Source organism: Labeo rohita, chromosome 2, assembly GCF_022985175.1.
Source record: "Labeo rohita strain BAU-BD-2019 chromosome 2, IGBB_LRoh.1.0, whole genome shotgun sequence".
Lineage (NCBI taxonomy): Eukaryota > Metazoa > Chordata > Actinopteri > Cypriniformes > Cyprinidae > Labeo > Labeo rohita.
Genome location: NC_066870.1, coordinates 39,140,527 through 39,153,364, shown reverse-complemented (window position 1 = coordinate 39,153,364; position 12,838 = coordinate 39,140,527). Strand labels below are relative to the sequence as shown.

Below are 12,838 nucleotides of genomic sequence, written 5' to 3'. Positions count from 1 at the left end.
CATTTACATTCATTGGGCTCTGAGCGACGGCTGTAATTTCCAGTAATGACTGGCGCTCATTATTCTGTTCACACTCCGGTCCTGAACCCTGTGAAAATCATTATGTGGCTGAAATGGGAAGGAAGGGGCCGCTCTTTAAACTCAAACCCTCCAGGTCTCATTTGCTAATAAAACCCGGCGAGGTCAAAGCCCGAGAAAAGGCCCGGCGGCGCCTCTCAAATGTCAATGTAGACAAGCCTATTCTCACATTGTGCCACCAATCAAAAACGCTCTCGCTGTGAGAGGAAAAAACCTGCAAGAAAAGAGCAGGAAAAATAATAGCGCGTGAGCTGGCGAGCTTTTGTCTGACTCCGACAATGAGGACGGAAAAAACCTTCGCTTCGTCTGCCTGTCTCGCAAATGAAAGCTGAAGAACTTTCATAAACTCAGAGGAAAGGCTTTTCTGTCTTTCTGCCGCCGCGTCGACTAATTGGCCGGCGAACAGTCAGCGATCGGACGCTCCCGCGCGTTTAATGACATTATCCGCCGTAACGTCACCGTCAAACGCCACCTGAACGCGCTTCGTTAATTCAGTGTTTCCCAGTCAAACGGGAGATTCAACATGAACAAGTGCAGGACTGGAGATCATGAAGAACGAACTGATGAGGAAAACATCATTTCAGAAGCACACTGGCCTACTATATTTAAATAAAAGGCTATGGAGACACACATTTATTTTTAGAAACAGGAGTTTTGATCTTATTAAATAATAAAATATTATAAGATTTTTAAATGTTTTTTTTAAAGAGGCTGCAATTTTATTTGTTCAAAAATACAGTAAAAAAGGTTAAATATATTACAGTTTAAAATCACTATTTTCTACGTGAATATCTGTTAAAATATAATTTATTGCTGTGATGCGCAGCTGAATTTTCAGCATCATTACTCCAGTCTTCAGTGTCACATGATCCTTCACAAATCATTCTAATATGCTGATTTGTTTAAACATTTTGAAAATATTTATACGAATTTTAATTCATTTACATTAAAAATGTATATTACATTTATTTACATTATTTATGATCTACATTGCTTAAAAACTATATTCTTTTATTTTTTCATGTATATTTGAAACAATATTTTTTTTGAAAATTGTATCTTTTTATTACAATTTTATAACACTTTTATATTTACAGTTTATTTATGTTTGAATACTATATTAACTTAAATATGACATGGATAATAAATTAAATAAAAAGCTGAATTTCCAGCATCGTTACTATAGTTTTCAGTGTCACATGATCCTTCAGAAATCAGTTTTAATTTTTTTTAACATTTATATATATATATATATATATATATATATATATAATTTCCCTTATTTATGAGCATTAGTACTAATTGTATATACGTTTCATTTAAAATGTATATTTAAAATCACATTTTATTAATTTCTTTAATTAATATTTAATTTTTTTAAATTGAAATAAAATGTACATTTTCTTAATTACATTATTGCATTTATTATATAAATTTCATATGGAGAATTAAAAATAAATGTATTAAATTTAATTAAAATAAAAAAATATATTAAAAAATAAACTGAAATTTTGAATTAAAAAATTAATCTTTCTTTATATTATATAATAACATTTATATTACTTTAGAATTTTTTATAGGTGAATACTACCTTAATTTAAATTAAATAATTAAAATAATTAATTTTAATTAAAATACTAATTAATAATAATAATAATAATAATAATAAAAAAAAATATGGCCTGGAGGAGGCTCTCAAAATATTAATTTAAATTTCATATGAATAATTAAAAATTATTAACTTGTAATTAAACTGAAAATTTTGTATTAAAAATTAAAAATAAATCTTTATTTAATATTTCTGATTGTTACCAATTTTAAAAACAGCTGTGCTGCTCAATTGTTTTGCTTTTACGATCACTTTTGATCACTTTCATGCATCCTTGATGAATAAAAGTATTAATTTGTTTTACATTTTACTTTTGAATGTAAGCAGCACAACTGTTTTCAACATTGCTAATAATCATAAATGTTTGTTGAGCAGCAAATCAGCATATTAGAATGATTTCTGAAGGATCATGTGACACTGAAGCCTGGAGTAATGATGCTGAAAATTCAGCTTTGCATCACAGAAATAAATTACATTTTAACAGATATTTTTACATTTTTTACTGTATTTTTGAAAAGTAAATCTGTTTGAAATTATAATAATATTTCAAAGTTTTTACAATTTTTTTGGATCAAATAAAGGCAGCCTTGGTGAGCAGAAGAGACTTATCGACCCCTAGCTTTTGGACGGTCCTGTAAACACTCGTCACAGTTGCGAACGCAAGCGTAATTATGGTGTTGTGGCGTGATGCTAATGGCGGTTTCCTGCGGGACGTCATCTTTAGCTGATGTGATTGAAGTTCTGATTTAATTCCTGTCGTCCTTCAGTCTTCGTGACGGAATAAACGTCTCGGCGCTCGACCCGCAACGACGGGAGGGATGTTTTCCATCCGCGGGGGGAAGAAAGGCGCTTTTACTGTACGCACAACACTTAATTCAGTTAATGAGGCTGTGAAAACAAATAAGATGGCAGATGAGACTTCATTAGGAAAAAAAGTACGGATTTCACCGCTTTTGATCATCACAGACGAATATTCTGGATTTGTTAATAGGCCGTGCGAAACGTCTCCAAATGGATCTGCAGAAATGCAATCAAATTAGGTTTGTAAATGGAGCAGAGCAACTCCAGGGTCAGAGGACGACGTTTGTATGAGCTCGACATCCTAAGACGCCGGAAAGGAAGGGAAACGCGAGCCTCCGAGACGCTCTTGTGGTTTGAATCATTGAGAGGAGCCTTCTGAGTACTGACACACGCTGAAGACGGAAGGATCGTGCAAAATTCATGAAGTTTGAAATTTGAATCTAAAGTAATGAATCTGCTTTTCAAAACTTTGTCAAGTCGACGTTCCAAGTTTGTCCTGACAAACTGAGCTTTTCTAGTTAAAAATGTGGAAGTTTTTAAAGTTTAAACGATATAATGAAATTTTTACTGGAAGCTTCTCACAGAGTAAGATCAAATAAAACGTCCAAAATGAAGACAGATCTGGAGAACTGTCTCTTTTTCATTCATGAAGGTTGAATTTCTTTGATTTTAAATTCCATCTCAACCATATATTCATCTGCTTTATTTCCCCCAAACTTTTAAACAAAAATTTGTTAAACTTTTTTAATAGCTTAAATTTTAAATGATAAAGATAAATGTAGAATAATTTTAGGATTATTATACATTTGTGAATTATACAGCTGAGAAACGTCTGCATTGCGTTCCATACATTCAGTTATCTGTAAAAATATACCTCAGAAATCAGTTCAAGAACAGGAGAATGAGAATATTTCATATGAATAATTATTAACAAGTAGTTAAACAGAAAATTTTGTATTAAAAAATAAAAAATATATGTTTATCTAATATTTAAAATCTAATTCTTAAATTGTATATAAATTTCATTTAAAATGTATATTTAAAATGACATTTTTTTAAATGTTTATTTTTTATTAAAATAAAATGTAAATTTTCTTAATTACATTATAACATTTATATTAGTTTACAATTTCTTATGGTTGAATTATATGTTAATTTAAATTTCATATGGAAAATGAAAAAATATTTTTTAAATATTAAAAAATATATATTTTAAATATTTTATAACATATTTCATTTGAATTAAAATAAAATAAAAATTCTATAAAAAAAAAAAATAAAAAGCCCAGGTGGAGGCTCTAAAAAATTTAATTAAAATTTCATATGAATAATAAAAAATTAACTAGCAATTAAATAGAAAATTTTGTGCGTATATATATTTAAACTGTATTTTGGAAGTTCAAAATCAGGGCACCATATCAATCCATTATATGGAGAAAAATCCTGAAATGTTTGCCTCAAAAAACAATTTCTTTTAAATTATTTGTAAATTGTTGTTCTGGAAGTGGACTTCTCCTTTAAATAGTTAATGGTAAGTTCGCCTACTATATATGGTGAAAAATGTATTGGACATTGCATGTAATTTTACGGTAGTATACCATTTTCAGAAGTGAAAAGAATGTAAAATTTACAGTGAATAAATTTAGATTTTTTGTTGTTGTTGTTGAAATATCTCAGTTTCTTCTTAGATTTTTCTAATCAGTTTTGTACATTAGTGTTGTATGTTACATCTAATGTTGTTAAATGAATGTTTATTGCATTATTTCAGTTTGATGTGTGTTACCATGATAGTGTTTGCATAAATGACACTGTGCACCTTCTATATGTGTTAGTGTTTAAAGGCTGTTTGTGATGAGCTTTGGTTCATCATGTGACTTTCTCATCAACACCTACTTTTGGTACAAAACTGATTTCAGTACTTCAGTAGATTGGTATATTAACATTATATCAGTTAATGAAATGATGGCACTTAAATGTAAATTTAAACACCAAAACCTAGAACGTTGCTACCATTTTTTATTTTATTTTTTTTTTTTACAGTAAAATTCTGGCAACCACAGCTGCTGGATCATCACTAAACCAAGAGAAACTCATCAGACATTCTGACTCTTCATGTTCTAGTCCAACATTAAAACATTAACTTCACTCACACCTTATATTTCATACGCCTGACCAGCTATCACACTGCATCTGCCATTAGTTTCACTAAAAACAGATTTTCTACTCATGAAATTGATTTAAATGGAAAAACAGTGTTTTCCTACTCAGTATTTTTGTCTTGTTTTTTCCAGTATAAATATCTAAACATCCTCAAATCAGAACATATTTAATAGAGAAGCAATTAAGTCTTGTTTTCTGGGAGAAAATTTGCTCCAAAATGAACAAATATTTGTAAATTGGGTCAGAAAAATATTCTCATCATCCCTTTGAATTCAGAATATTTTTCTGACCCCATTTACAGATTTTTGCTCTAAGACATAATATTGGACGTCATTCGGTTTCTCCAGTAAATATATCCTGATTTAGGAACGTTTAGATATTTGTACTGGAAAAAAGGAGAAAAATACAGAGCAAGAAATTATTTAATTTATTTTAATTTATTTATTTATTGCAGTATTGTTAAATTTCCCTTGCATATCTGTGTCAAATTTATAATTGATCATTTTGACTTGAATTCTGATAAAAAATAAAAATTCAGCAAAACTGTATGAAACCAGACTTGAAATCAAACTATTAAAAATAACGGTTCTTCATGATGCCATTTGTTGCACAAAAGGTTTTTTGTGGTGAAAGAAGGTTATAAAAAGGTAAGACGGAGATGGTTCTTTGAGATCTTTGACTGAATGGTCTTCTATGGCATCGCTGTGAAGAACCTTCTAAAGCTCCTTTATTTTTAAGAGTGTATTTATTTATGCACTTATTGTACTGCGTTAAATCTTTTCATAAATAACTGTAACCCAAGTAAAAATGCATTACAATATTTGAAGGTTTGTTTGTCGTGTTTTAATGCATTACGCTTCCTAAAGGTTTAACAATGACTTGTTGAATAGATTATTATTATTATAATGCATTATAACTCTGTTACAATTAATCACGAGAACAGTACACTGAATGCATTTAAGGGCATTAAAATGCATTAAAAATATTTTATAAATGTATTATATGCAAGTGTTAAAATTTTTTTGTTTGAGAAGCAACACTGTATGAGATATTAAGAACTGTTTTTATAGATTTTTTGTTTTTAAATGCATCTCTAATGGAAGTGTATTTTTTCACTTTTTGACACGTTCACTAGTTCAGAGTGTAAACAAGCTGAAAACAAGTGCAAAATCTGCCAGTGCAGAGAAACTGAATACACTTTATATCTCACGCTGTGCTGCTTCTCAAGTCTCTCATTAAGGACCTTCAGATGTTTCTTTTTTTTAATTAGAAAATAAGGCAAAAATATGAATTAAAATATTTTTTGAAGAATTTACAGATATTTGAACTAAAATCGGGACTCGTTAGGAATAAAACGCTGTTGGTTGTGAGTAGTGGAGTGAGTTTGAGCGATGGCGAGGAAGGCTGTCGGATCTCCTCCTCCTCCTCCTCCTCCTCCTCACTGGACTCATTCCGAGAGCAGGATGCCACTAATTACCCAGAAGTCCTCAGGCTCAGCAGGGAAGCGTAACCCCACTCGCCCGGCGCTGAGGGCCGACACACAATCACATTTCCATGCAAATCAGAGTCCCTGCCACGCCGGAGATGTTAGACGGGCTCCAGCGGCCGCGTCAATTCACAGGTCAGAGAGGCCGCCGGACGCCCGTGTGTGTGTGTGTGTGTGTGTGTGTGGCCGCCGACAGAACCGACACAAATCAATTCCGCTGGAGGAAACACACCGCGTTCAGCAGCTCATTTCACCTCCTCTAGAATCACTCGTGTACAACACACACACACACACACACACACACACACGTGAAGAGATAAGCAATCGAACGCTCACTCTTAATGACCAACACACACGGATCAGCACGAGGACTAAAGATACATCAATATTCTTCATTCGCTTCACATTTATTTCTATGGCGCTTTTTACACTACAGATTCTTTTAAAGCAGCTTCACACTAATAAAACAGCAAAATATTGTAGAAAATAGTGCCAATGTTGTAAAAATAATCAATTATGAACAATTAAGATGTAAAGCTGCTCTACAGAAAACAATAGAGTCATTATTCAGATCTATTCAGTTTGAAATTGTGTTCTAATTCAATAGTGTTAGTCAAGATTATCAAAACGGAAACTAAAACTAAAACCATAAAAATAAATGTAGTTACTTGATATACAATAAACGTAAAATAAAATAAAATAAAATAAAATAAAATAGCTTTCAAGGCAATAATTCTCATTTTAATTTAAATTTACTTTTTTTGAATATATAGACATATACAAAAAATACTAAAAATGACAAATAATAATAATAATAAATAATAATAATACGAAATCTTTAATTGGAAACAGGAAATATAAAAATAAAAACTGAATCAAAATATTAATAAAATCTATAATAGAATCTCAATGATACTAAAACAAAATGAGTGTCAGTGCAGAACAATTGATAATATTACTGAATATTCAGATTTAATATTAGATTTAAGAGATTTAATACTTTTATTTACATGCCCTAATATAACACTAGCTACATTTACATGAACCCAAACAATTCCTTTATAATGGAAATCATTATAATGTAATGTAATCAATTAAAATAAAATTAAAATTAAAATTAAATAAAATTGGATACATTTTTGTAGTTTAATTTAATCAATTAAAATAAAATTTAAAATATATTGTTTAATTTAATCAATTAAAATAAAATGTAATCAATTTAATTAAATCTAAATTAAATTGATTAAATTCCATTATAAGCTGAGTATTTGTGTATGAAAATAATTAAATCTTAAGCAGTAAAAAATATTAAATCTCATTATTCTTTCACTTAGTGAAAAACAAACAAAAAAAAGTACATTTAATGATTTTATTGATTTTTAGCACCTCATTGTTTCTTTCTCTAATAACTCAAATGACGAAATAAAAAGCGAATAAAATGCACGTGTGATTTCACGTCAAACTGAATTGTGAAATCTAAACGACAAGGCCTTTATAAAGCTCAGTGGCAGAAAAAAAGCACAATAAATAATTGCAAATATGTAAGAAATAATCAACACATTGTCCAGCCCTATTAGACTAAAAACACACAAACAAGTAAACACTCAATTAAACCAAAACACACAAACGCACACAGAGGGCGGGTGAGCGAGCGGCTTGAAATTAGCAGCGTCTCCTAACGAATGCGTGGCGTGTCACCGAGGCGGACGGGACCTGATCTATCTGCGTGTGTGATTACGCGGCACATTTAGGAGGAGAGCGATATCCCTTCATTGGGAGCGCCATCTCGTCCTGACGCGGGGAGAGCGGCGTCTCCATTAGTCTGATTCCTGAGGTGCTGTCGCTCCCACAGTCCTCGTCTCAAATCAAATGAGAGGCGATCAATGCAGCATTAAAGAGAGAGAGAGACGCTCCAAATACGGGAAAAGCATCCTAATGACTTCCTATACGCCAGCGCTAGAGGAAAACGCTTTAATTAAAATAGATTTGCCTGTTTTGATATAAAAATTCATTCCCAGAGCTTCTGTCTTTCCTCCATTAGCGATATCGAGCGCCGCTCGCTTTTACCGTAATGCGAGCGATAACCGGCTGGTTACTGGTGGAAGGTTTCCTCGGAGGAGCGCCGGTTGATTCGGCCCGTTTTATTCTCTAATAAAGTGCAGTAGTGATCGCACAGCGCCTCAACCCATTATTTCCTCCTTAGAGATTTCAAACACTCCTCAATAAAGAGCTCGAACGACCAAACCCAGCAGAAGGAGATTACGACATTTCAATCAACCGGTGACAAACGGCCCGTCACGTCAACTCACGCCATCAGAAGCACTACCGCTCAATCATCACCTGCATAAAAAACATGAATTGCCAAGTTTATGGCAAAATAATCAACAGAAGCGGTTTAAAGTGATTTGCAGCGATGCGACTCAATTTCTAGTGACTGATGGAGCTCGTTTCAGGATTATGGACAATAAAATAGCAAACATCATCGGTGACCTCAAGGAAAGTCAACATAGAAATGTTTGTGTGTCTAAAAACAAAAAAACTGAACATAGTTTTACTTCTAGAACCCAACAGTCCTACATCGCACTCAAATATATTCAATAACGTCCATTAAAAACAATCAAAACATGAACATCTTTAGAGCTTCAGATCATCAGACGAACACAATCTCTGCTCTATTTCTAAATCAGCCAAAATCCCTCTAAAAACATCAAATCAGAAGGTAAAACCACCTGGGCCTGTTTTGACCTGTATTTCCTGACGGAAAAGTGACTGAAACCTTGAAAAGTAACTTTTTTCTTTTTTTTTTCCAACTGACTATTTTTTTATTCAATAATATTTTTGGAATGCTTTTTATAATTTTGACGCTATTGTATGATACTATGCAATATTTAGCAATTTTTATGAGCAGTGACAGAAACCTTGAAAAGTAACTTTTTTTCATGAAAACGAATGAAATATATTTTCCTTTTTAACATATTTTCAATAATATTTTTTGATTATTAATAAGAATTTTTAGGGGATTGTATGACACCTTGAAATGTATTTTTTTCCCCATGAAAACTAAAGAATTGTATTTTCCTTTTTTAATATATACATATATATTTAATAGTATTTTTTGATTATTGTTAAGAATTTTGAGGGATTGTATGACACTATGCAATATTTATAACATTTTAATGAGTAACTTTTTTATTTTGCAACCATTTCAAATGTTAAATTCCCTGTTCAACAGATAAACAGACAGACGTCTGGTGAACACAGGTTAAATCAGCCAAAATCTCTCTAAAACCATCAAATCAGAAGGTGAAACCCATCAATTCCAGCTCTTTGGACACAGAAACCTGCAGTGGATCTGCTGTGAATGTGTGGTTTGAGATAACTAGGTTTATAAAGGTAAGTTTAAGACTTGTTTAAGACCTTTTTAAGACAATTTAAGGAATAAAGTTTGTCAGAAAATAAGACTTCAGGGATTTCACTTTGATTCTCAAGTAAATGGTTATTGATTTAATCCTCATAAACCATCTGGGCCTGTTTTGACCTATATTCCCTGACTGAAAAGTGATTCAAACCTTGAAAAGTATTTTTTTTTCCCCAATTAACTTTATTTTTATTCAACAATATTTTTGGATTGTTATTTAGAATTTTGAGGGGATTATATGATACTATGCAATATTTACACAATTATGATGAGCCTTTTTATTGGTCAATTTTGACCGCCAAGTGTTACTTTTTTTGTTGTTCAACCCTTTAACATATCCAAATTCAATTTATTTAAAGTTATTTTTATTACAAAATAAAGATATTTTGATTCTCAAGTAAATGTTTATCGATTTAACCCCCATTAACCATTTGGGTCTGTTTTGAGCAGTATTACCTCCACAGTCGAAAGAGACAGAAACCTTGAAATGTAACTTTTTTTCATGAAAATCAATGAGATATATTGTATTTTTTAATATATATTTTCAATAATATTTCTGGATTATTATTAAGAATTTTGAGGGGATTATATGATACTATGCAATATTTATAACATTTTTAAGAACTTTTTTTTTCCCACAGTCACTTTTGACCACCAAGTGATGACCGTGATTTTACTTTCAGAACACGTCAATGCTCAAAAACATTCCAATATATTTAATGGCGTCCAGAAACCTGCAGTGGATCTGCTGTGAATGTGTTGTACGAGACAACTGGGTTATTAAAGGTAAATTTAAGACTTGTTTACAAACTTTTTAAGACAATTTTAGGAATGAACTGAAAGAAACAATACGCCAATATGTTTTCTTAAGGTAAACGCCCACAGAGCAAAGCAAATCAACTTGAATAGCTCTAATTCAGTCTACTTAAGAGCTTTGTAAGACCTAGAAGAACCCTGGATAAGGCTGTAGGTTAAAATCCCAGAAGTGGCAATTCTTAAAAATCTCAGACAAATGCTTAAGACTGTCCTGAACGTGACCCTGCTGAAACAAACCGCTTAAACCAGCCTAATGTGATTAACCGCACTGGACTGTTTTGATGGTTTTAGAGAGGTCTGTGGCACATCTTAAGGTCAGACTGAAACATCCTGTATAAAATGAAGAACAACTGACTGAGAGTTGCTTTTGTTATTCTGAGATCATCACAAAGCCATTGAGAAACTTGTAATTAACAATTCTGTGCCCACTGGAAGATATTTTGTTATTTATTTTTGAAAAGTTTGTCAGACTTCAGGGATTTCACTTTGATTCTCAAGTAAATGGTTATTGATTTAATCCTCATAAACCATCTGGGCCTGTTTTGACCTATATTACCTGACTGAAAAGTGATTGAAACCTTGAAAAGTAACTCTTTTTTCCCCCAATTAACTTGAATTTGTATTCAATAATATTTTTGGATTGTTATTTAGAATGTTGAGGGGATTGTATGACACTATGCAACATTTAGCAATTTTTATGAGCATTTTTCCACTGTCACTTTTGACCGCCAAGTGTTACTTTTTTGTTTTTCAACCCTTTAACATATCCAAATCAAAGTTATTCAAGTTATTTTTATTACAAAATAAAGTTATTTTGATTCTCAAGTAAATGTTTTTCGATTTAACCCCCATTAACCATTTGGGGTTATTTTGAGCAGTATTACCTCCACAGTCGAATGCGACAGAAATCTTGAAATGTAACGTTTTTTCATGAAAATCAATGAAATATATTTTACTTTTAGATATATATTTTTAATAATATTTTTTGAGTATTATTAAGAATTTTGAGGGGATTGTATGATACTGTGCAATATTTACCAATTATTATGAGCATATGAAATGTAACTTTTTTTTTCATGAAAATCAATGAAGTATATTTTCCTTTTTTAATATATGTTCTATAATATTTTTAGATTATTATTAAGAATTTTGAGGGGATTATATGATACTATGCAATATTTAAACAATTTGAATGAGCATTTTTTTTCTACAGTCACTAACTAATAAGTGTTCCTTTTTTTTTTTTTTCAAACCCTTTAATATCTAAATTAAAGTTATTCAAGTTATTTTTATTATCAAATCAAATTATTTTGATTCTCAAATAAATGTTTATCGATTTAACCCCCAATAACCATTTGGGTCCATTTTGAGCAGTATTACCTCCACAGTCGAAAGTTACAGAAACCTTGAAATGTAATGTTTTTTCAAGAAAATCAATGAAATATATTTTTCTTTTAGATATATATTTTTAATAATATTTTTTGAGTATTATTTTGAATTTTGAGGGGATTCTATGGTACTATGCAATATTTATACCATTTTTATGAACCTTTTTTATTCCACGGTCAGTAACTACCAAGTGTTACTTTTTTCAGTTTTAACACTTTAACATAAACAAATCATATCCATAGTTTTTTTGTGTGTTCACATAGCTAATGAGACAAAACCCACCAATTGTCATCCCAATCCAATGAAGCGAACATTAAAAAAAAAAAAAATTAAAACATACACTCTAAAAAATGCTGCGTTGTTTCAACCCAACTTTGGGTCAAATACAGACTAAACTTTTGGGTTAAAAATTTGATGTATTTATCCCAACACCTGGGTTAGTCTATATTTGACCCAAAGTTGGGTTGAAACAAACCAGCATTTTTTAGAATGTAATTAAAAGAGGCCCTTGAGAAGCTTGACCTTGACCTCCATCAGTACAGATGAATGGCTGTCAGACAGCCACAATCAAGCATCGATCGATCAGTAATCAATCAGTGCGACGCTCTCACCTGGCGGCATCCACGGATCCAGCGAAGGCTTCTCGCTGGTGTCAATCTGCTCCCAGTCCAGGTCATCGTCTCGCCCTTGGGTGTATCCGCAGGACGAGAAGGGCTTCTCGAAGTCACAATCTCCTGCAAGAAAAGGACAGACATTTATATTGTCAGCGTGTTTCCCATTAGCACGGCCTGAAAATGAGCGAACGCATCTATTCCGCGCCCTCCTCTTTCGCTCATAATGCGGCCGCTCGTAATGCAATATGCCAAACAACAGGAGCGCTTAAAGCGAGATGGAGAGGGATTCGAACCGAACGCGCGGCACAACATATATTACCATCATTAGCCGCGCCGCGTGCCAATTTCACAATGACAGAAATGAAGTGTCCAAACTCTATCATCGTTAAACGCCGGGCCGCCGCCGCGCCAGCGAGCATAAATTTGATTCATTTCGCGGCGGCGTGCGACCAGACTTCCCCTTCACA

The 12,838-nt window shown here is 32.2% G+C and overlaps 1 protein-coding gene across 2 annotated transcripts in view; it reads right to left on the bottom strand.

Annotated features, from left to right (window-relative positions):
* Positions 1–12,838, bottom strand: part of LOC127173883 (receptor-type tyrosine-protein phosphatase mu) — a 228,799-nt gene that overhangs the window by 138,751 nt on the left and 77,210 nt on the right. For both annotated transcript variants that reach the window (XM_051123958.1, XM_051123950.1), the window contains exon 2: positions 12,369–12,491. In XM_051123958.1, coding sequence (XP_050979915.1) covers positions 12,369–12,491 — 123 coding nt within the window. The remainder of the gene's footprint in view (positions 1–12,368; positions 12,492–12,838) is intronic.